The sequence below is a fragment of the Callorhinchus milii genome, unplaced genomic scaffold (assembly GCF_018977255.1).
Source record: "Callorhinchus milii isolate IMCB2004 unplaced genomic scaffold, IMCB_Cmil_1.0 Scaffold10, whole genome shotgun sequence".
NCBI classification, from domain to species: domain Eukaryota; kingdom Metazoa; phylum Chordata; class Chondrichthyes; order Chimaeriformes; family Callorhinchidae; genus Callorhinchus; species Callorhinchus milii.
Window position 1 is genome coordinate 10,652,009 of NW_024704751.1, and position 26,407 is coordinate 10,678,415.

The 26,407-nt window shown below is 46.9% G+C and overlaps 1 protein-coding gene across 1 annotated transcript in view; it reads right to left on the bottom strand.

Annotated features, from left to right (window-relative positions):
• The window catches only part of LOC103180494 (E3 ubiquitin-protein ligase RNF43), a 45,161-nt gene extending 22,514 nt beyond the window's left edge, over positions 1 to 22,647 (bottom strand). The window contains exon 1 of the mRNA XM_007896387.2: positions 22,323 to 22,647. Within this exon, the coding sequence (XP_007894578.2) occupies positions 22,323 to 22,547 (225 nt within the window). The 5' untranslated portion in view covers positions 22,548 to 22,647. The remainder of the gene's footprint in view (positions 1 to 22,322) is intronic.
• Positions 22,648 to 26,407: the final 3,760 nt, after the last annotated feature.

The following is a 26,407-nucleotide window of genomic DNA, read 5'->3' on the forward strand; positions in this document are numbered from 1 at the left end:
CCAGATATCACAAACTGCCAAGGATTATTGCTGAGAATGTAAACTTGGAGCCCAGACATCCGTACATGGCTGCCACTCACAAGTGCAAATCACGAAGGGCATTGGAACATCCACATGATGTGAAAGATGCTCTACCAAATGAAAGGCTTATTATAAAATTGCCCTCTGGTATCTGTTCTGAGATTGCTCTTTGCAACTCTAAACCCATGTCTTCTACTTTCTCGGGAACCCTAAAGTATTTGTACTTTTTCCAATATTCCATTAACAATATTATACATTCCCAGAACTTCACCCCAGCTCGGTTATAAATTCTATCCCACTTTTCCTACAGAATACACAATCACTATTCTACAGTAAATCCTGTGAAGGGCTTTGAGACGTTTTAACAATGTGATAAAACAGTGTATCGAGTGCAAGGAATATTCATGTTTAAAGGGTTAAACTTGTGCAAAGCACATTGCTGCCTTGTGCCCAACTTCTTATCTGTGTGCTGTATGTTACACTTTAATCAGCTCCCGCAACACAATGTCACAGAACAAGGCACTATTGTCAGCACTTTCAGTATTGCCGGGCGGCGATAAGGTAAAACATGTCAGTGAATAAAGCCAGTCCACACTCACTGTTTATACTCTTTTCATACTCACAGTGCGTGTGGCACCAGGGAACTCAGCAGCTTGTATTCACCTTAACACCTGGTTAGCAACTAGCAGATAAAGGTTGGAGCCAATGAAATACTATAGGGTGACCACAGAAAGGCACGTGAGTGAGTGCAAGTCTGTGAGGGACAGAGTGAGTGAATGAGCACACGCTCTGTACACACTCACTGGGTGGGAGTCAGACACCACCTTGCAATGTAGTTCCAGGTATCAGTGTATTGCCCTCTGCCCCTCTCCTACTCTGCAGTTACACTCCAAACTCACTGAACCCCAACAACAACAACGCCTGTCATGTGGAGAGGAATAGAACATTCTGGAATCCCCAGTATAGAAAATCTAGCCTCAGGTGACCGACCTCCAGAGAGAAAGCCCCAGACGAGCATCAATTCTGATCTCTCCCTCCCATCCTCCTCTTCCCAGCCTCCCCTTCACACACACACACCAGGCTGTGCTCACACCCACACACACACACACAAGGCTGTGCTCACACCACCACACCAGGCTGTGCTCACACACACACACACACGAGGCTGTGCTCCCCACTCCACAAACTGGTAACTGTTGATTCCCTTTCAGTGTGGCTGATAAGCACATTCGCCACAAAAAAACAGAAACATAAACAAGTGGAGATATCTGATTCTCCCAGACCTGCGAGTGTTTATTCACACGGCTGATTAACCACAACAGGAGTGTGTGTCTGAGAGCTGTGCCGTGCGGGCACTGTTTACAGCTAAAACTTATTTTGACTCCCTGAAGTTACGCGTGAAACGTACATTGAAGTGGGATACAGGACGATGGACACGGCATTCTCCGGCCGGCATTTGTCTACAAGCAGCAGCCTCATTCCAGCTTCTCAATGGATGAAAGGAAGCCGTCAACTTCATTCATGTGAAGGAAAGATAGGAATCAGCGCAGAGCTCATTCACAAGCCCGTCCGTCACACCAGGACAGACATTACACGCACGACACGGTTCATTTATTGTGAGTCACTGCACGGGTGGGTGGGCACACACTGGCCTCTGTGTGTGGGGGAAACACAGTGTCTCAATGTCAGCCCCTTCCCTACAGCTCGCCTGCCTCCATCTCCTACAGCTCGGGAGGTACAGAATTAATAATAATAATAAAAATCCTTACAGTTGATATAGCACCTTATCACGTCTTTGAGACGTCTCAAAGTGATTCACAGAATATACTGTAGAGTGATTTGATTGTATATTTTGAGGGCAAAACTTGGCAGTCAATTGCGCACAGTAGTGTCCCACAAACAGTCGTGGATTGAAGTGACCAATTTTTGTTTTTTTGAAGGAATTATTACCCATGGAAAAGCAATCCGACCATCGACTAACAACCAGGTTGCTACTTACTGCTAGGTAAACTGAGGCGTGTGGATTAAGGAAACTTACCCAACATTTCGACCTGCCAGGAATTATCCTGACTCCAATCTAGAATGTACGTCAGGGGGAAGACCAAGGATCTGGCAGTCACATAACACATTTAGTTCAACTCTGTGTACAGACCAGGAGTTCACAAGCACTTGGAAGAGATGTTGAGGACAAGAAAATCTAATGAAGGACTAAGAGAAGACCAAGGGAACATGGCCCAGTTGTTTAGGAAAAATTGTGTCAAAGGAACTAAATGAATCACACGCAGGCCACAGAACGGAGGCATCAAAGATTTGTGGTGCAATCTCTGTGAGAGAAGTGGGTGAGGTTGGGTGATGAATGGAGGTCAGCGAGGTACAGAAAAACAAAGTAGAAAAGATAGCAAAGCGGTGGAGAGTGCCTGAGGTGATTAGAGCAATTAGATAATGCTGAACAGTGGAACAGGGTAACTTCACTAACACACAGTGGTTTAAAGGATATGGGAAAAGTGGGGGCAGGATGGGATTAGACAGGATAGATAGCTCCAATGGGGAGCTGGTGGCAATAGAATCCCTCCATGCTGATGTGTCGATTTCTATATTTGAAAGGCTTTCGAGTTGTTCTCAGTGAGTGAAATGAAGATTGTGTGAAACTATTGAAAAAGGGAATGGAGTTTCTCCTGATAGCAGTTGCACAAGAAGCATCATTCACCTTGTGGCTGTTTAGGGGACACTGCTGTGCACAGAAGGACAGCTGCATTTACATACTGAACCAGCAAGTACATTTGATATTAATTATTGTATAACGCTGTGACATAACAGAGCACTGTAAAACAATTTCTTTCTCTTTCTTTTTACCAATGGTGATGACTGAAATTGCCAAGGAGGATTCCAGGCATTGAGGGACTGGATTTAATAAATCACTGATGTTAATTCTTGAAGCCTATAATCATAGGAATCCAAAGATTACCATTTACTGGAGTCAGCATGTTAGGGCTGTATAATTTGCTGCCTTTACATCACAGACACTAACCCTTCGAGGGTCAATGACATGAAGCCTGGAGAGGCTTGTGAACAAGATTAGAAACGCCAAAGCGCTCTGGGACGCTACTCTGCGAGCAGTGCTCTGTATAACTGCAACTTATTGTTGTTATTGTGTGCAGGACTGAAGATGTCTGTGCAAGTAATGATGATAATAATTAATCCCTGCATTTGATAAAGCACCTTATCATGTTTCTGAGACATCTCACAAAGTGCTTCACAAGATAGATTGTAAATAGGATCAACTGTGTATATTGTGGGTGAGATGCAGCAGCCAATTGCGCAGATATAATCTTTGTGTTTCAAGTCGGGAATACATCTCAAATTACTTGACAGAACCCACCATCAAGCTAGTGTAGTGACTGCAGATGTTGTCAGCAACATGCACTCACTGGTACTCAATAACGTGCCAATATTTCCCCAGAATTGGTCTGAGCACAGTGCAGCACAGCACACAGTGCACATGTACAGGGAGGGCAGGTGTGGACAGCCATGTACCGAGCACACAGGAATGCAGGTGGGCCAGGTGACTATGACAAAATAAGTCAGACAAATCGTAGCAAAGCCCAGCTTCATAAACAACGGCTGCCCAACCACAATCAACCTCTTCGTCCAGGCTTTTGCCAGCGAAAGAGAGAGAGAGAGAGAGAGAGAGAGAGCAAGACAGACAGAGAGAGAGAACACTCGTGGGGGAGCGAGAGAGAGAGAGAGTCGAGGGCAGTAGAAGCGAGAGATGAAATGGGCCCTTCACATATCCTCCATAGCAGTATTCTGCGTCTCTCCTTCCAGAGTGGGTAATAAATTGTTAAAAGTCATAATTCGGGACCTTTGAAGTCCGTGCCCTGCTCCTTCCCTTTACACAAGAGCTGCATGAAGCGAGAGGCGGAAGCTGTGACCCGCCCACCAGAGGAAGGAGATAAAGCAGATCAATCAGCCCAGTTTATAGCCAGGAGGCGCCAGGCGGGAGTAGAGACTGTAACTAGCTCTTACACACCCAGGATGGCAGAGTGATCCCTTTGGCAGACTGATCACACAGCAAACCATAGTTAAGGTTTATAAAGAAACAAACTGTGGGGATGGGGTGCTCCGTACTACAGGCCCAGACCCTTGACTGACGGCAACAAGGCAACACTAAGCCGTTCCCACAGCTGGGTTCCTGGTCACACAAGATACTTTCCTCACAAACTGGTGTGTCCGAGCGCAAGGCGGACGGTCAGAGTTGAATGCGGCTGAGGACTTCAGGCTGAGACAGGGAGGTGCACAATGATTGAGCCTCACTCAAGATTTACAGGTTACAAAGGGAGCGGAAGGAGCTCTACGCAAACGCAGTGGGTCATGCTATGTGCCAGCACATATCTCATGTGCCTCGTTCTGTGGGTTACACACAGCCCACGTTGCCCACGCAGGATACAAAACCAGAGTTTATTAAGGAAAGTGACACTTGCAATTCCTTACAGGCTCCGTGCAGTCAGGCCAGGCCAGGCCAGGCACAGTATAAAATCCACCAGCCGTGAGACTGGCCTGATTTCCCGCCCACCTCAGACACCGTTACATGGAATAGTCTGTTCATCCAGCATTACATCATCATCATAATAATAATCCTAGCAATTGTACAGCATCTTTCACATCGGGAGGATTTCCCAAAGCGCTTCACAAGATATGCTGTAAAGTGGAGACATGTGCGTTTTGTGGGGGAGGGGAGAGGGGAGCAGGATGGGGGGGAGGGACAGGTTTCAGTGATGTGGTCACAAGCTGTGGGATGCCTGAATGATCACAAGTTGAGGGGACTTTGGGCATGAAAGCCATGATACACTCTAGCGCATTGAGAGCATCGAACCATTTTGTCCTCAGGATTTATATTGTTCCGACATCTGAATTTTAACTGTTTCCTGCAAAATGAAGGCCTTTCCCTGTGCCGATGCCCTCTAAGTTATTGTTCTGTTATAGCGAACGGCAGTGCACTAGAACATGGAAACAGGCCATTCAGTCCACTGAGCCTGCTCTGCCATCAGGTTTATTTGCAGTCTTTCCTGCCTTTTCTCCATATCCCTTAACATAAGGACATAAGAATTAGGAGCAGGAGACGGCCATTCGGCCCCTCGAGCCTGTGCCCCGCCATTCGATAAGATCATGGCTGATCTTCTGACCTAACTCTAATTACCTGCCCTATCCCCATATCCCGTAATCCCTCTATTTTTTAAAAAAATTATCAGTCTCAGCCTTGAAAATGTTCAAGGACTGACTGAGCATCTACAGCCTTCTGGGGGAGTGAATTCTATAAATTCACTACCTTCTGAGTGAAGAAATGTTTCCTCAACTGTTCTAAAAGGCTGACCCTTAATTTTAAAACTGTGACCCCTGGTTATAGATTCTCCTACCGGGGACACAGTCCCTCTGTGTCTACTTTATCAGCCCTTTAAGAATCTTATACATTTCAATAAGATCTCCCCTAATTCTTCTGTACTCTATAGAGAATACAGCCCCAGTTTATTCAACCTATTCTCATAGGTCAGTCCCCTCATCCCAGGAACTAACCGAGTGAATCTACGCTGCACCCCCTCGAGGGCAAGTATGTCCTTTTTTAAATAAGGAGACTAAGTAGCTCAGTGGTTAGAGCACTCGCTTTGCAAGTGAGAGACCTGAGTTCAATTCCAGGCAGAGCGAAACCTTGGGCAAGTTTCCTTACTCCACACAGAGCCTAATAATAATCCCTCCAAAACCAAAAACAATAATAAAAATTGGTCATTTTCAATCTACGACTGTTTGTGGGACATTGCTGTGCGCAATTGGCTGCCCCGTTCGCCCATAAATATACAGTCAATTCACTTTACAGTGTGTTCTGTGAAGCGCTTTGGGACGTCCTCCCGACGTGAAAAGCGCTATATCAAATGCAAGGATTATTATTATTATATTATTATAAAACTGCACACAATACTCTCGGTGCAGTCTCACCAGGGCCCTGTACAGTTGCAGCAAGACTTCCCTACTCTTGTACTCCAAACCTATTGCAATGAACGCTAACGTGCCGTTCGCCTTCTTAGTTGCTGCTGCACCTGCAAACTAACTTTTTGAGACTGGTGTACAAGGACACCCAAATCCCTCTGAACACTAACACTACCTAATCTCTCCCCCTCTAGAAAATAATCTGTTTTTCTATTTTTTCGACCTTGGTGAATAACTTCACACTTCCCCACATTAAATTCCATCTGCCACCTACTCGCCCACTCCCCTCTCCTATCTATATCCGTTGCAATCTTTTTGCATCATCCTCAGAGCTCACTCTCCCACCGAGTTTAGTGTCATCCGCGAATTTAGATGATTCATTCATGTTACATTCAATGTCCTTGTCCAGGTCATTGATGTAAATTGTAAATAGCTGAGGCCCAGCACTGATCCTTGTGACACTCCACTAGTCACATTCTGCCAATTCGAGAATGACCCATTTATCCCTACTCTCTGTTTTCTACCCGTTGGCCACTCTTCAATCCATGCTAATATGTTCCCATTAATCCCATGGGCCTTAACCTTGTGCAATCACCTTTTGTGTGGCACTTTGTCAAATGCCTTCTTAAAATCTAAATATACCACATCTACTGGCTCCCCCCTACCTAACCTGCAGATACATCTTCAAAAAATTCTAAAAGATTAGTTAAGCGTGACTTCCCTTTTGTAAAGCCATGTTGACTCTGCCTAATCTTGTTATGGTCTTCCAGGAATCCCATAACGATATCCTTAATTAAGGATTCAAGAAGTTTCCCTACCACTGATGTCAGATTAACTGGTCTATAGTTCCCTATCTTTTCTCTCCCACCCTTCTTAAATAGTGGTGTTATGTTTGCAATCTTAATATCTTTGCTGAAAGCATAGTTATATTCTCAGACTGATTTGCATGTCAATCAGATATCACGCTACCAGTGAGCAAGGAGTCGGTGTTGTATCACAAATCCAATACATTCCTTATTCCCATTATCCACAAGGCTGCGGTTTCTATCAACTCTCACTACATTGTAAAATAGGTCCATGTAGAACAAGCCAAACTAGATAAGACAGCCTTCAGTGGACAGTGTATACTCTCTTGCAACTGCACGCATCAACTAAACATTTTATAAAACTTTGGTTAAAAAGTTAAAGCTATTTGATAATATATGTACAGCATTTGAGCTAAACACGCTGAATGGTGGTGTCTCAGAGTGCTGAGGAACTTCATAAAAGGCAGATGATTGGCTTCAAACAATGATGTTGGGAAAAACATTTTTTAAATTGAAACTTTGTGTGAAAATAACTCTTTTAAAGCGATGCCTGTCAGACCATGCAGTGCAGAACTCTCGCTCACTCAGCAATACGTTCACTGACATGAACTGTCAGGCAGTTTGGGGAGATTTCACTACAGTAGCTGAAGAGCTTCAGGTTGGGCTGAGTGTGTCTGTCTGCCTGTCACATGTTGATGCTAGTTATTATGTGCAGCAGTGTTTTCCAATAATAATCCTTACACTTGATGCGTCTGTAACATAGAAACGGCTCAAAGTACTGTACAGGGAATTGCTTTCAAGCATAGTGACTGTGTATTTTTAGGCAAACGTGGCAGTCATTTTATGAACAGTAGGTTCCACAAACAGTCATGAAATAGTCAATGAGTGACCAATTTATCAGGAGGATTGTTGGCCAAGACACTAGGAGAAACTCCCTTCTCTTGTTTATTGTGTCACAAGATGTTTAATGTCCCTTGAACAAGCAGATGAGACCTTGGTTTAATATCTCATCCAAGGTTAGCTTCCCAACAATTCAGGACTCCCCAGTTAGATTTGGGTGGAGGTTGAGAGGCAACCTGATTGAGGCGATCAATGAAAGGAACAGGATTGTGTTCCAGTGCGAAGGGTGCTACATAAATGCAAGTTGTAATCGTTGCAAATGAAGGACAACTTTTCACGCCAGTCGGGAACCCAGGAAAACAGAACACTTTAACATGAAAAAAGTCTTTCCAAAAAACTTTGAGAATATGGAATAGTCTGTCTCAGTAACTGTATGAAGGCATTCAATAGAGAGAGAGACTTGGTAAGTTAGGGAGAAAAAAGAGAAATGGAATTAGAATGGTCATGGATTTAATGGTGGAGCAGATAAGACAGGTCAAGTGGTGTCACTAATGCACTGCAAAATACCACAGAGTAGGTGTCAGTATCTCATAGAATCCTAGAATTATACAGCACAGCTGGAGGCCATTCAGCCCATTGTGTCCGTGCCGGCTCTTTGAAAAGAGGTACCAAATCAATCCTACTCCCCCGCTCTCTCCCCATAGCCCTGCAAACTTGTCCTCCCCCGAATAACTATCTACTTCTGTCTTAAAAGTTGTTATCAAATCAGCTTCCACCATCCTTTCAGGCAATGCATTCCAGATCCCAACAACTCTGTGTGAAAACATTTCGCCTCACTTCCCCTCTATTTCTTTTAACAACTATTTTAAATCGGTGTCCTCGGGTTACTGACCCACCCGCCAGTGGGAATAGTTTCTCCTTGTTCATACTATCGAATCCCCTCATAATTTTGAAAACTTCCATTAAGTCTTCTCTTAACCTTCTCTGCTCCAAGGAGAATAATCCTATCTTCTCTAGTCTCTCTTGATAATTGAAGTCCCTCATTCCTGGTACCATCCTGGTCAATCACCTTTGCACCCTCTCCAATGCCTTGACATCCTTCATAAAGTGTGGTGCCCAAAACTGAACACAGTCTCTCGCTGAGGCCTAGGCAGTGTTTTATAAAGATTCATCTAATGTAATGCACTCAACCACAGATCTCTGTGCCAGAATTTCCTCTTTATCTGCAGACTAAATGCTGGAGTGTTAAAATGACAAATCACTTGCAAAGTCAAGGCCATCAGGACACAGCAGATCAAAGAGACACTGTGAAGCCAGTGAAACAAGGTGAAATACAAGGTGTGGGAATAAATCCCCCCAGAAACCACGCTGCGCGACGCCCCACTGCAACCCGCCACCCTGCTCTGTCAGTCGGCAGACTGACACCAGCTCTGTGTGGGTACCTGCACCGTGCACGGCTTGCTGACGCTGGTTGTAAATCAGATAGTGCAGTTAATGAGTAACTCACGTCCCAAAGAACAAAGCAAGCCTTCTCTACAGCCCCATATTGGCATAGAACGAGGCCACAAAGTGCAGCCAACAGCAAGCGAGGCCAGTGAGTACACAGACACAGAGAANCCCCCCTCCCTCAGCCCGGGGAGGGGAGCGAGCACCCCCAGGTCACTGTCGGTGTCTCAGACACAGCATGGCTTGTGGTGTGTGAGTTCTGCCTTGAATTTATCAACTCGCTGGAATGGAGGACGATTATGTAAGCATTACAGAGCACTGCCATTACCAATAAACTGGTTTAATAATTAACTGTTAATCATCGGCTGCGGGAAGCCTCAGATTTCTCCACATTATCTATCTTTGTGAGCAAGCACTGCATTCCCAACCCTCCAGCCCGCATCTCTGTACAGGAGTCACCCAGTCCATTGCCATGTCTCCCCATCAGCCAATGATTGGCCTCGGAGCATTTCTGACCGCATTCCCCACCTCGGGCTCCGGCCTTAACTGCTGCAAGAGGCCGTTTGATAGAAACTGAGAAGAGACACAGACCCACTGCTTAAATAATAATCCTTGCACTTGATATAGTGCTTTAGCACATCTTCGAGACATCTCAAAGCACTTCACAGAAGTGTATTGTCTTGTATTTTGTAGGCAAAACGACTATCGCCCGACAAGGAGATATTCTTCACAACACAGGATTCAAACCCAGGTGTAAACCATGCAGTCCACAAATCCATTTAAAAATAAATTTGAGATCGCTGTTTTAAGAATAGCAATAATAAAGAGACTGTGGGAATGGGAGAGCAGGCATCAATTTTCAGGGAACGCTGCATTGTCAGAGATGCCATCCTTCAGATGAGATGTTAAGCCAAGTGTTGTCGGTTTGTTCAAGTTACAGATCCCATGACACTGTCTAAAAGAGAAAGGAGTTTTGAAACACTTTACAGAAAACTCTGTGAAGCCCTTTGCGATGTTTTAATGTTAAAGACATTGTATCAAATGTAAAGATTATGAGAGTTATGTGGTTTGTTTGGAGAAAGACAACAGCACACAGTTGGTGGATCAGACTACCTGTGTCTGTTATAAACTAAACCACATTCCCCAAAGTCACAAAGAATTTGAAAAGTCAACATTCCATTCAAAATTCGGAATCAGCAGGTTTTTGCTTGTGGGTAAAACTGGTGCAGAAATGACCTTGTGGAACCTCCAGCCTGCCCTCGGCTGTTCCTGATAATGAAACCCATCGCTTCACACCCAGCAGCAGGGAAATTGGTGTAGATGGATGTTCCCAATGGGAGCATCAGCCTCTGTGGATCAATGCCAGTCACACAGGGCAAACTGTCAGGGTATCAGGTGCAGACTTGTACAGGATATCACCATCATGATGATGATGTGACACCACTTGCTCTCAGAACAACATTACTTTATTGGTTTTAGTTTAGGGATGGTTGCAGTTTTGCCTGTGGTAATTAGGGGCTGATGCAAGCAGCCAATTGCACAGAGCAGTGTCCCACAAACAGTTGTGGATTTCTTGAAGGGATTATTACCCCGAGCAAGTGATCTGCCAATCAACTAACAACTGGGTTCCTACTCATTGCTACGTAAACAGAAGCGTGTGGAATAAGGAAACTTGACGAAGCTTTTCCTCAAGCCCTCGCACTGTCTCGTGTGGTGTTCCTCAGGGCTCTGTCCTCGGTCCCCTCCTCTTCACCCTCTATATGCTCCCCCTGTGATGACATCATCCGCAGACATGGGGTTCACTCCTACATGTATGCGGATGACACCCAACTCTACCTTTCCTCCTCTACTCTCAACTCCACGACCACCAATGTCCTGACAGCTGTCTGTCCGACATCGAGTCCTGGACGAGAGACAACTTTCTTCAGCTCAACGTGCGAAAAACTGAGGCCCTCCTGATTGGCTCACGTCAGCGCCTCCGCACCTCAGGCGCTGACAGCATCAGCATCCAAGGCTGCACTCTCCACCTCTTAAAGCCATCAGGAACCTCGGTGTTCTGTTCAACCCTGAGCTGTCCTTTCTCCCTCATATCCGCACCACAATTGGCACCGCCTTCCATCACCTCCGGAACATCGCCAGACAACAGCACTACCTCACCCCTCACGCTGCTGAAACTCTGGTCCACGCCTTTATCACGTCAAGGCTGGACTATGGGAACTCTCTCCTTGCCGGTCTTCCCGCCACCTCCCTCCACAAGCTGCAGGTCATTCAGAACTCTGCAGCTCGTGTATTGTCCCGCACCAGGCTTCGCGACCACATCACTCCCACCCTCGCTCGCCTCCACTGGCTCCCCATCCCCCAGAGGATCGAATTCAAGATCCTCATCCTCACCTACAAGGCCATTCACGGCCTCGCTCCCCCCTACCTCTCCGAACTACTATCCCCCCACGTACCCCCCCGTACCCTCCGTTCCTCTGGCTCCGGTCTGCTCCAGATCCCCCGCCCCAACCGCCCTACCATCGGTGGCCGGGCCTTCAGCCTCTCTTGCCTTGCCTCCTCCTTTTCCTCTTTCAAGGCCGGTTTCAAGACTTTTCTCTTTGACCGAGCCTTCAGCTCCCCTCTCGACTCTCTACCCCCTCCTCACTCCCTTCCCTCCCCCTGACCATTCCCCCCTTGCTCGGGTCCTGACCAACTGTCCAGCGCCTTGGGACGTCCTCCCAACGTGAAAGGCGTTCTATAAATGAAATCTTGTTGTTGACGAAGGTTTTGCTCTGCCCGGAATCGAACCCAGGTCCTCTCGCTTGCAAGGCGAATGCTCTAACCACTAAGCAACAGGACTCCTCCGCAGGGCGGAGCGAGACAGAGGTGGCTCTCCTCCCCCTCACTGCGGTTTCTCCTCGTCTGCTTCAATGTGCAATGTCTGATGTCTTGGGTTATGTTATTGTTGGGTTGTGCTGATAAGACAAACATTTTGATTTTATATCATCTATGTGTGATTAGAATCTCGCAAATTGGTTTGAAGTAAAAAGTTTAGAGAAAATTTTTTACAGTAAATACATCAAAGGGTGCCAGCCAGCATCACAAAGAGGAGGGGAGATAAGAACATTAAAAACATCTTTCCACTGGAGGAAGTAGAGGAGGCCAATTGCCTACCTCAGTGACTGACCTACAGGATGCCCATTCTTCATTGATCTCTTTGATTGACCCTCAGATCCAGAAATAAAGCTAACATTTAACAGTACTATTATTATTGTTATTATTTCACACAAACAAGAGAGGTTTGGATAAAGAAATCCTTTTGGTCCATTTGATCTTATTCTTCCAAAATACCCACCCTACCATCTTACCATTCCATTATTGAGCTGTTTCTTAAGAATCCAGTCTCAACCACCCTTCCTGATAAGCTATATGTATTAATTTCTGAGAAAATAAATATTTCCAGGTATCTTCCCTGAGATTGCCTTTCATGTCGTTGAGTATATGCTCTCTTGTTCTGTTGCTTTGATGCCTCTGAAAATATTGTTCTGATTTTCTTTTCTCAAATCCCATTTAGCATCTTCTATCCATCTTCAAAACCTCTGCAAGACATCTCTTCAGGGCTACAGGGGTCCTGGGCTGCATCTTTGTTCTTCTCCTCTGCACTACCTCTACTCCTTACGGTTAAAAAGTTTCCATTCAAAGTTGCAGCTTTGTCCATTGGAAATGATACAAGACTGAACTATTCTGTTTCACTGTGAAATACCGGTTTTAAGTAACAGTTTTGTTCAAAATTCAGCCACAATTTACACTTGAAGATGTGCACTTCCCACAGTAACCACATCAAAGGAAGGTTACAACAGAGTCCCGATTCTTTCATCCAGGCACAATCTCAGGAATGGGACCCAGCCCATGACATTACATTTCTCTTTCAATCGCAGAAATCCTTCATTAAATGTTTAAGAATGCGCAGGAATGATGGGTTTTCATCATCCAGCTGAACGGGCTAATGAGACCTCTGTTTTAATGTCTCATTGAGAAGGAGAAGGGGCCAGTACTTGAAAAGAGAAGAGTTTCACCTCATGTCCTGACCAGATACAGTGATACACAGACAGACCAGATACACAGACATTATGGCTGTTTGTGAGATTGCTGCTGATCACAAATTAACTGCCACATTTGTCTACAAAGAGTCACTACTGTTTTGTTCTTATACTCTATCAAAAATGAAAGAATTATTCTTGATGTTTCATTATTGGAAGCAAACCTACTCTGCGGCTAAGAGGACAAACAATGACCACATTCGCTCCACTGAGATGCTACTACAGTAAATTCAGGATAACTCATCACTCCAAGGAAAAAGGGTTCAGTGACGAGTTATCTGAGTGGCAAGTTAGGCACATGTATAAATACACAGAGATATGACAGCAAAATGACTTAAGTGGTAGTTTAGCCAGGGTGGAGTGATCAGGAGTTTACTGTGTTCAACACTGGATATGAATGCTACAGAAACCATCTCCAGATCCAAAACAGCAGGTGACTGAAGCACTTGCAAACCCCCAGGAACGTTGCTTTCAGTAACAGAAAATCATTCTCCCAGTGACCATCAAGTGGTCTGCTCACTAGCAGGACAGCTGACAGCTCACGTCACAGCAGGTTCCATATGCCACAGCTGGACGGTAAAGAGAAGTTTCTATATCCTTCTGAAGTGTTATACAATCATTCTCAATTTGCTAATATACACAGCCATGCTATCTCTCAGCCAGCCTTCTCCGCACTCTGGACATGATATTAATCTCTTGTGTGGGACAGATCAAAGCCTCTCTATAAACAACATCCACCACATTTCCCTCAGTAATCTCTTCCAAAAAAATGCAATTTGATTAGTTAAACACGACCTTCCCTTCATGAATTCATGCTCTTTATTCTTCGGTTTATTCTTCTCCAGATGCTACTCCACGTTTCCCTTTTATTGACTCCAGCATTTTCCCCACCACTGATATAAGACTAACTGCTTGTAGTTCCCGATTTAAACTTGCCCCCCCACCCCCCATCATTTGAACACAATGTGCTATTTGCCACCCTCTAAATCCCTTGCAACATCTCCAGTTTTTAAAATCATCCAGAAACTTTCAGTCAGAGCTCCTACTGCTTGTCTGTCACCGCCCTCAGCACTGGGTGAGGAGAGCATGGCCTTGGGGACTTGTCCATCAATCTTTTGTCCTCTGCTTCCTTATTGATATCGGCATCTAACAGCTGTTCCCTCACATCCATCTCCGCCTCATCTCCCTCCACAGTAAAGACAGATGCAAATAACTTATTCAGTACATCCAGTTTCCTTGCTCGTCAGAATACTTTTGCCCTTGGGATGTTTGAGTGAATCCACACCTTCCCTGATTATCCTCTTATTCTTTATAAGTCTATAAAACCTTTTTTTTGTTTATGTTCCCCGCTAGCCTTTTTTCATAATCTTAGTTCTCTTTCTATTTTGTTTCTGCATTAAGTTTCCTGTAATTTATCCATTGCCCCTTTGTATCTTGTCATGATAATAGAGCTATTTTTTAAAGCTTTATTTTTGACTCCATTGTTTTTAATGGGGATATATCTTCCCTGAACTCCTTTCATCTCACACTTGGGACTCTCATATTTCTGCTCTACCCTTTTCTCTGCGATATATGCTCAATTTCCTGGGTTCTATTTGGAGGACTGTACAGCATTCCAAAAATCGTTACCAAATCTTTTGGATTTGTACCCAGGCAGACTCAATCTAATACTGTAGGTCTTTTCTCTGTGTCTTTACAAACTCTGATTACTGCTCGCCCATCTCCTCTCTAACCTTCTCCATTTGCCATAACAATTCTATGCCATATTAGATAAAATGCAACTTTTGTTTTTTTTTCAATCTTCTGTCTCTTCTTTCAACCGCTAATGTCAAAGCTGCTTAAAGGTACAATTCAGTGAGGACACCTCCTCTTGTGTTTTATCTGCTGTCTTTCGATCTCTGGCCCCAGTCCAACTTGGCTCACCTCTGTCTGACCTGCCTCCTCTTCCTCAGTCTCTAGCTCTGTGGCTCATGTGTTGTACGTACTGCCTACTTGACAAGTAGGTATCTCATCTTAACAAGTCAGATAAGCACATGTTGAGTACAAGGAAATGGGATTAGGATAGATGGCTTCATTGGAAGATCCCTGTTTCCGTTGAGAACGGATCCACCCGTCCATGTAGCAAACATACCACAGACCTGCACACAAAACAACCTGAATTATTATTGTGCCTCAGCTCAAAGCATCTCAAACACTTTGTAGGTAATTACTGTTAGCTGTAGTGACTCTTTGATCTTGTGCACAAAAAAACACGAGGGGAATGATGGCTTTACAAGGATTGTAAGCCAGGACACTAGGGAAATACTCTTCACCTACACAGCAAATAAGATCTTGTTTAACGTCTCATCTAAAGTAAGCGATGTCCCACAATGTTCCTCTCCCCAAGCACTGAACAATCTGAACCTCAACGTAGGGTTGAACCCACCATCAGAGGTGAAAGTGCTACAAATTCAGCCAAGCTAATAACTCCAAGTGCAAGGGAGGAGGAGCTGGGACTGGGGACATTATAGTCAGAGTGCATGATGCATCACCATCAATTAGCAAACATGTCATGACTGGCACACATGTCGAGAATGCTGAACTCAGCCCTGCATGCAAAGCGTTTTGCCCAGGGAGACCCTCCTTAAGGTAAGTGCGCTCTTTTCAAACAGTTTACAGTGCAGGCTGATAAGAGAAACTCAAAAATCACTTCCTGAGGGTTACAGTGATTTCTGCTGATCTTAATGTCTCAGGAAGTTCAGTACAAGTACCTGGCTAAACATTCTCAGCAGTAAAAAGGGCCAATCTTAAAAGAATTGAAATAGATATGAAACTGTCTGCAACTGAAGTCAGGTAGACTGCCATCTACCCCCAAACCTTATTGTAATTCATTATTCTTCCCAGAACTGTTGGGGCAATACATCTGGCGCCTTGCAACCCAGTTTATACAATCTTCAAAAGAAAACCTTTTAAAAGAGACTTTGTTCTCTCTCTCCTCCTCCTCCTTGGGCTCATGACATTTTAATTGTTGGTTAGATCACACTGATGAAATGTGCAAATATGTTGATGGGAATAAACCCCAGGGCCAAAGTTTTACAAAAATAAGTCATTTATGCAAACATGGATTGGACAAGTTAGTTCCGCACGCTCCTGACTGGAGAATTAGCGTGTTACTGCAGTGAACAGTTACACAATACAGTAGTTGCTGTAAGAATAATTCAGTCCCGAGCTCAGTTCGAAGGCTTGAATTTCACCTACAAATACAGTCATCAGACTTTACACACACTCCACAGCAAATTCAGATGTGATAAGGCCCTAAATCAAAAGCAAGAGATATTATTATTTAAGCCATAAGTCATCTGATAGTGGCTCTGGCAGCGAGGATAGTCTATTGCAAGGTGTAGACCTCAACACTTACAGAATAATCTCATAAAAATAATAACATCTGATGTGGTGATAACAACTCTTTAAGGTGATAATTGAAAATTAACAACTTTCTAAAGCAATATCGGATTTACATCGGCCATTCAGTGTTTGATATTGTGCTTTTAGGTCGAGATGACATCTCAAAGCGCTTCACGGAATTTTAATTAAAAAAAGGCTAGTGACTATTTTTGTAAGCAACCACAGCAGTCAATTTGGAACAGTGAGTGAGTGAGTGAGTGAGTGAGTTGTTCTCAGCCAAAGGAGTCAGGTACCGGGGTTCGTGCTTCAGCTCTTTCTGCTGGGATTTATGTGGTCAGGACCAGCCTCGTTTTTTTGGTTTACCCTCTCCACCGCCCACCCACCAATGTCACATACAACAACAATGTTTCATTTATAGAGCGCCTTTCACATCGGGAGGACGTCCCAAGGCTCTGGACAGTTGGGTCAGGACCCGAGCAGGGGGGACAAGGTCAGGGTGAAGGGAGGGAAGGAGCGAGGAGGGGGTAGGGAGTGGAACATAGTCACATAGTCTATCATCGCTCACTCTCTAGGCTCAAATGTGGAGCACAGTAACTTGGGATGAGTTAGCATAGGATGTGCCCGTTTTCTGTCCCCAGCATGTCAGCCTTTGTATAGGAGAGAATTCCAGGGGGAGTTATGTACGTAGATAGCTTCTACTTTATTCCCATCTCAACAATAGTACGTACAGCACGACAAACAGCACACGCCAGCCGGAGAGCGAGATCCCATGTCCCCGTCAGCTGATGCACAAACCCAAACAAAAAACGCACAGAATTTCACGTGTGCTGGGCTTCCAATTGCAATACTCTGTTGCCAACTATGGAGCAGCCTGTATCCTCTGCCTGGCTGGCTTCCAGGAGGGGGAAGGGGCTTACTGTAGGGCAGACAGACAGGGGTGAGGGGTACAGCAAAGCCCAGCCGAGCCCAGCGTCTCTCTCTCTCTCTTTCGTTTTAATTTGAATTTCCAGTTCTATGTTTGGCTCAAACGCTGCAGACAAGGCTGGAACATGGATGCGAGATAAAGAACCCTTTATCTCATCTTTATTAGAGTTAGTGTGACTTCAAGACTGCTTATCAGAGGATCAGAGAGCAGAGTGCTTTGAAGTCCAGGGATAAACAAATCTCAGGTTTGTTTTTGGCCTCTTTCAGCTGTACCATGGGTTGGGGCGACAATTCTCTACTCAATAAACACCTCCTCAGTCAGAACACAGCCTTTCATCTACTTAATGTATTCATTTCATCAGCCACGAAGATTAAAAGAATCAAACACACACAGATCCCGATCACTTTCACAGTTGCCAGCTTGTCCATTGCATTCCTGAACGTAGAGTGCCAATGCTATTCTGTGCCGAGTACAATGGCTTAACCCTTGCACTGGCATTGAATTACAGGTGTTCAAACAGGAGAGGTTTTGGCCTGAACACAATTCCCAGCCCCCACCTATTGACGAGTGAAAGTTCCACTAACTGTGAGAAACCAATAAACTCTGAGCTGCGTGACTCCTGTTTAGGGCAGACAGCTCAGCGGTGTCCTTGCGGATTTAGCTTATTGTACTGGCTTTTACCCAGACTAGATAGGAACACAGAGACTGAAGGGTAAACCACCACCTGTGCTCAAAGGGTTAAAGCCATTGACAAAACATGTTGGTCAGGGTAGGGAGGAAACACAATGCATTGCTTGGCAATCGAGATCAAACATCCATTGATTGTAATATAGTAGGTTTCAGGCCCTTCCAGCAACAAGACAGATCACCACTGTACACTGATGGCACGGCTACAAAGAGGCACCGAGTAGCAGCAAATGCAATTTTTCAAGGAATTTAAAAATAAAATCTGGAAAAGTTTTGCTTGTAATCGTTCTCTATATAGTAGCAGCTGCAGCCCAATAACCCGACCATCCGCTCCTCTCGACAGAATCCTGTCAATAGACAGGCTCTGTGGACAAGAGAGACTGCAAACCTCAGCATTGTTAATGCATTTATAGTGCTTGTGGGACACCTAAACACCCCCCTTCAGTACAGGACAATCCCCCCTCCACTCCCTGCTCAGTAGAGGACACCTCCTCCCACCCTCAGTAGAGGACACCTCCCCTCTCCCCACCGCAGGTCACCCCCCCCCCCCCCATTCATTAAGCCACAAGGAACTCTCCCCACAGGTATCCGATCGAGACTCACAAATTCTCAGAACTTCAAACCCAAGTAGAAAATATTTGAGGGTTTTACTTAACCCAGATTCAAAGTGACCACACACACGCAACACCACACACACACACCCCAAACCCACCACCACACACACACCAACACACACAGATACAATGCCACACACACAACACAACACCAGACACAGACACACACAACACCTAAACTAACACCAAACAACACCACCACACACAACACCACACCTCAGTAACATACTCACCATCCAATTTTACTCAGTGTGACATTTCTGTACCGTGAAAACTACAACATCAACAACAAATTACATGTATATATTTATAATGTGTTTCACCCACAAATTATACAGTCAATTCACTTTACAGTGTATCCTGTGAAGCGCTTTGAGACGTCTCGAAGACGTGATAAAGCGCTGTATCAAATGCAAGAATTATTATTATATATAGTGCCTTTCACGTCAGAAAGACAGTCATGAGGACACCCAGAGGCCCCCACGCCCCTTCAGCCCGGGTGCCAACAGCACATGCAATGAGTGCAATTCTCTGCAGCAGTTACAGGGAGGCAATATCCCTCCAGAATTTGTAACCACGTGGTAACTACTTCCAACATACAGCATGATTCAAAGTGCACTCGCACCAATGTTTATAGACTCCCATCTGCACCCTTCACTTCATAGTAGAAACAGACTTGTTCTCTCACCTCCAGTCACATTTAGCAGCAAATACATCAGTTCTGATAAAACAATTCCCTCTGTGAAAATCAGCCAGAATGCAGTGTTGCTCGGAACACTCCGGAACCATGCAGTTTTCAGAATAACCCCACGTGGTGTGTTACCTGCCCTGTGTGAGTGGTGGGCTGACCTCAGCCCTAAAGTAATTATTATAACTATTATAATAATAATAATCCTTGCATTTGATATAGCGCTTTTCACGTCGGGAGGACGTCCCAAAGCGCTTCACAGAACACACCGTAAACTATTGGGAGGAAAGGAACGAGCTAGATCCCTCAGCCCTAACCAAGGAGCGTTGCTACAACTCACACGTGTAGATTTTGTCCAAGCACAAGATCGGGCTGGGCTGTCACCGCCGGTGGCCGATAGTAAAGAGGCAGCTGTCGTGAGTGTAAAATAATCAGTTAAACCAACAGTGACAAACGATGGCATGGACACTGCTAATCAAACTAGAATGAGGGGAGCAAGCGGTTGATAGCCTGTGTATGTATGTATGTATGTATGTATGTATGTGCGTGCATGCGTGTGTGTGTATGTATGTATGTACGTACGTCCATGTGTATCTAGGTGTGTGCATGTCTGTGTGTATGTATGTGGTGGCTGAGCCGAACCAGCTTAACACTACATGGCACGACCTGCAGAGGAGCACTTCAACTAAATCACATAGAGCATTTGAGGCACAGCACGTTTAACTAACTGCCTTGCAACACAAATCCCATACCCACCACTGTTACCATCCAGGGAGGGCAAGGGAACAGAGACAGCCCCATTAAAGACACGCGTTGAGAATCCATGACTGTAACTGATAAGATAACTGAAAATCTCGATCTCCGGAGCATGGAGCTGTAAAACCTCAGTAATTCTGGAAGCGAGATCTTTCAACACAATCATGGCTGGGCACGAGGGAGGAAACAGGTCCCAGCAGCTGAACACACTTCTGTTCTGTGCAATGTTACTGCCGATCGAACAAGACTCCCAAATGTCTTCAAAATGAAACTCTGGAGAAGCTATGTTTCCTGAGAGCCCCGTTATTAATATTAACCGCAGCGCTCCTGAACCCAAACCTCCCAAGTGTGAGTAGCCCCCACACACACACCCTCACGCTGCCATGTGCAGGCGGACACAGCTCAGGGTAGAGGTGCTGAGTGTCAAGCTCCCCAGGCAGTTGGCTGGTCCCACCTGGAGTGAACCTCTGTCGTTTTGCAAACTCGTAAGCTTGCACGACTAATAAGCAAGTTTCCCCCACAATGATAACCAGAGCACCATACGACCACATGATACTGAGCTACTCTGAGCTCTTCCTGGTTCACAGTGAGCATTGGAAATCAAATCACAAAAATGCCAGTTTATATCAAAGTCACCAACTGCACTGACGAAGCTCTGCTGTCCAAGTGACATGACCTGAACAGCCAACCCCCAACAGAGCAATGAGGAGAAAAACACTCTGTGGGGAAAAAACTCAGTGGGGAAAATCATCATCTTTACTCCATATATTGTGTACCCCAAACATCGGCTTCCCCATGTCTGTCACACACAGCCAACACCAACCACAGCCATCACCAACCACAGCCATCACCAACCACAGCCATCACCAACCACAGCCATCACCAACCACAGCCATCACCAACCACAGCCATCACCCACCAACCACAGCCATCACCCACCAACCACAGCCATCACCCACCAACCACAGCCATCACCAACCACAGCCATCACCAACCACAGCCATCACCAACCACAGCCATCACCAACCACAGCCATCACCAACCACAGCCATCACCAACCACAGCCATCACCAACCACAGGCAACACCGTGTCCTGCTGCCATCCTCAATGTTGGAGATGTGAGAATTGTACACGGTTATAGCCAACAGTCTCCAACATCTCCAACATCTCCCAGTTCACCTGTGCCCCCACCTCCCCTCCCCTCCCCTCCCCTCCCCGCACTCCACTCCCCCGGGGCCAAAAGCTCACACTCTGTCCACTCGCACCGGGAGCCCCGACCCCACTCTTCCCCATCCTCTCACACTGCTTTTCCTCACCCCCTGACCACGGTCTATCCCAGTCCCGAGCACACACACACACACACACACACAGAGAGAGACAGAGAGACACACACACAGAGAGACACACAGACAAGAGACACAGACACACACACACACAGACACACAGACAGAGAGACACACAGACAAGAGACACACAGACACACAGACAGAGAGACACAGACACACAGACAGAGACACACAGACAAGAGACACAGACACACAGACAGAGAGACACACAGACAGAGAGAGACACAGACAGAGAGAGACACAGACAGAGAGAGACACAGACACACAGACAGAGAGACACAGAGACAGAGAGAGACACACACACACAGAGACACAGAGAGAGACACACACACACAGAGACAGACAGAGAGACACACACACACAGACACACACACAGACAGAGACACACACACACAGACAGAGATACACAGAGACACACACACAGATAGAGAGACACAGAGACACACACACACAGAGACACACACACAGATAGAGAGACACAGAGACACACACACACAGAGACACACACACAGATAGAGAGACACAGAGACACACACACAGAGACACACACACAGATAGAGACACACACAGACAGAGAGACACAGAGACACACACACACAGACAGAGACACACACAGACACACACACACAGACACACAGACAGAGACACACACAGACAGAGACACACACAGACAGAGAGACACAGAGACACACACACACACACAGAGACACACAGACACACACACAGACACACAGACACAGACCCACTGACCTGGAGCAGTTTGCCCTCGGCGGCCACACTCATGCCGGCACCGGCGAAGCTGCCGTGCAGCCTGAGGGAGGTGTTTGCGGGCACCAATCCGCCGCCGCTGTCCCGCTGCCGGTATTCAACCACCTCGATCTCCGCCTCGCTCTCCGCCTCGGCCCCGGGTCTGGCCACCGCCAGCGCCGCGCTCCACACCCACTGCGCCGCCAGCAGCAGCGCCGCTCCCCTCATACTGCGGCCTGTGCCCGCATCGCCGCTCCGCTCCGCTCCGGCCTGTCCTCCCTCAGCCTGGAGCCGCTCCTCTCTCCTCACGCCGCCCGCCTCGAGCCGCCGCCTGACTGCAGCCTACGCTGGGCTCCCGCCCCCGCCCGCCCGGCCCCGCCCCCGCCCGGCCGGCCCCGCCCCCGCCCGGCCCCGCCCCGCCCCCGCCCCCCGCGGCCCCCGCCCCCGCCCGGCCGCCCCCCCCCGCCCCCGCCCCCCGCCCGCGCCCCGCCCCCGCCCGCCCGCCCGCCCGGCCCCCGCCCCCGCCCGGCCGCCCCGCCCCCGCCCCGCCCCCGCCCGGCCGGCCCCGCCCCCGCCCGCCCGCGGCCCCGCCCCCGCCCGGCCGGCCGGACCCGCCCCCGGCCCCGCCCCGCCCCCGGCCCCGCCCGCCCGCGGCCCCGCCCTCCCGCCCCAGCTCCACTTCCAGGGGCGGGGCCACAGCGTGACTACCTGTCTGGGGGTGTGGTTTTAGTATGACTGACAGCCCAGGGAGCCATAGGAACAGGAGGAGGCCATTCAGCACCTCGAGCCTGTTCCTCCATTCTATAAGATCACGGCTAATCGGTACCTCAACTCCAATTACCCGCCTTTGCCCCGAATCCCCATATCCCCATATCCCCATATCCCCTGATCCCCATATCCCCTGATCCCCGTATCCCCTGATCCCCGTATCCCCTGATCCCCGTATCCCCTGATCCCCGTATCCCCTGATCCCCGTATCCCCTGATCTCCTGATCCCCGTATCCCCTGATCCCCGTATCCCCTGATCCCCGTATCCCCTGATCCCCGTATCCCTGATCCCCGTATCCCTGATCCCCGTATCCCCTGATCCCCGTATCCCCTGATCCCCGTATCCCCTGATCCCCATATCCTCTGACCTCCTGATCCCCATATCCCCTGATCCCCGTATCCCCTGATCCCCGTATCCCCTGATCTCCTGATCCCCATATCCCCTGATCCCCGTATCCCCTGATCTCCGTATCTCCTGATCCCCGTATCTCCTGATCCCCATATCTCCTGATCCCCATATCCCCTGATCCCCATATCCTCTGATCCCCATATCCTCTGACCTCCTGATCCCCATATCCCCTGATCCCCGTATCCCCTGATCCCCATATCCCCTGATCCCCGTATCCCCTGATCTCCTGATCCCCATATCCTCTGATCCCCGTATCCCCTGATCCCCATATCCCCTGATCCCCATATCCCCATATCCCCTGATCCCCGTATCCCCTGATCTCCTGATCCCCATATCCTCTGATCCCCGTATCCCCTGATCCCCATATCCCCTGATCCCCATATCCCCTGATCCCCATATCCCCTGATCCCCGTATCCCCTGATCTCCTGATCCCCATATCCTCTGATCCCCGTATCCCCTGATCCCCGTATCCCCATATCCCCTGATCCCCTGATCCCCTGATCCCCTGATCTCCTGACCTAACAAACATTTCCACCTCTGTCTGGACAATGTTAGTGGTTCCAGCCATAATCCACAACTTGAAAAATTACCTCTGATTTCACTCCTAAATGGCCTGGCTCTAAATTCAAGATGATGCCCCTTGTTCTGGATTCCCCCACCAGACAAAATAGTTTACCTGTAGCTGCCATATTCAAATCTCTTTATCATTTTCATTTTAAAAACCTCAATCAGATCACCCCTCAACAGTCTAATAGAATAGAGACCACGTTTATGCAACCTGTCCTTGTAATTTAACACTTTAAGTCCTGATATCATTCTGGTGAATCTGCGCTGCACCCCCTCCAGAGCCAATATATACTTCCTGAGGTGCAGTTCCCAAAACTGAACACAGTGTCCAATTGGGGTCTGACCAAGGCTTTGTACAACTGAAGCATAATTTCCTCATCTTTGTAATCCAGCCGCATTTAGATAAGGGCTAACATTACCTTTTTTGATTACTTTTTGTACCTGTGAACTAGTTTTAGTGGTTTGTGTACACAGACACCCAAATCCCTTCGCTCTTCTACAGTTCCTAACTTCTCATGATTATGAAAATATTCCAATTTGTCTGTCTTATATCCAAAGTGAATGATCTCACACTTTCCCACATTGAACTCCGTCTGCCAGAGTTTTGCCCGTTCACTTAATCTGTCTATGTGCCTTTGTAATGTCCTGCTTTTCACCTACACAAATTAATAATAATAATAATAATCCTTGCATTTGATATAGCACTTTTCACGTCGGGAGGACGTCCCAAAGCGCTTCACAGAACACACTGTAAAGTGAATTGACTGTATATTTGTGGGCGAACGCGGCAGCCAATTGCGCACAGCAATGTCCTACAAATAGTCGTAGATTGAAAATGACCAATTTATTATTGTTTTTTTGGTTTTGGAGGGATTATTATTAGGCTCTGTGTGGAGTAAGGAAACTTGCCCAAGGTTTCGCCCTCTGCCTGGAATTGAACTCAGGTCTCTCGCTTGCAAAGCAATTACACTGAAAGGTTCCACTTAAGGAACAAGGGTTGTCCCCTCAGACAAGCCCCTCCCCCAAAACTATTCTAGGCCCCCAATTGTCCCAGACAATGTGGACCTGAACCATGTCTTCACAACCCCCTGAGTAGGTCAGGTGTTGGGATGGCCTCTCTGTCAGGGCAAGCTCGGCTTGAGCCAGAGACCAGTTGCTCAAGTGAGCTCTGACATATATATATATATATATATATATATATATATACTGGCTCTCACTCTTCTCCATTCTCTCCACTTGCATCACACAATCTCTTTTCATTGTCCCTTTGTCATAAACACACACCCTCTCCATTCTCATGTCCCAATTACTCCCTGGACCAACGTTAGTGAGTGGTGTGCACACTGGTACTGCACCGGGCTCTGTCAACCACCAGCTCAGGTGCAGATTTCCTAACTGTCCAGTACCTTGGGACGGCCTCCTGACAAGAAAGGCGCTGTACAAATATAATTTGTTGTTGTTGTTGACAGCCACGGTGAGTTGGAGTTGAGAACCTTGACAAGTTGCTGTAACTGAGACACACGGTGCGAGGGAGTTTGTGCTTGCAGTGCCCCGCTGGGCTCACTGGCATCAATCTCACTCACTGCAGGATGCTGATTAATCTAATTATTGCCTCTGAGCGCACTGGCCGCCAGCTTTTGTCCGCATTTATTAGTGTTTATTGGGGTTTTGAAGGGCTGCTGTGTGGATACTGACAGGCATCTGCCTGTGGTTGTCTCCATTCCTCTTGCCCTGATGCACCAGCTGAAGAAGTTTGAGGCCAACTCAAGTTTGGCATTGAATTGTAAGTTTCAGCAGAGTTTCGAGCCAATTAAACCCTTCCTTAATGAATAAGTCTAATCTAATAAATCTTAAAAGCAGTCTTGCTCTGGTCTCCTGTTTTAACTACAATCCAGCTATTTACTGGTATTTTATTTGATGTTTTAATTCCTCACATGAAAGGAAAAATTGCAAACATCATGTAACAGGGAAGAGATAATGCTATCACTGGCAGAGGGAAGGAGCGTCAGACAGCCTGCAGGGAGGAAGCATGATTAGTTCTGGGCTCTGGGCAGCCAGGCAGCACTCTATCTCATCCCTCTCCTCTGCTGAATGTGGTGAATTGTGCTGGACAATGGAGAACAAGTCCTCTAGTACCACACCAAGTGGCCAAGGAGAGCTTCCCTTGCCTCCTTCAAGACCCGTCTCAAGACTTTTCTCTTCGATCATGCCTTCAGTGTGGTGACTGTGTATTTTGTGGTACTGTGGTTGGTCCTCTCACTCCTAACTCCAAGCAGTGCCTCAGAGGTATTCACCAGCATTGAGAGTGCAGGACAAAGGAGAATTAGATTGAATACAGTGGGA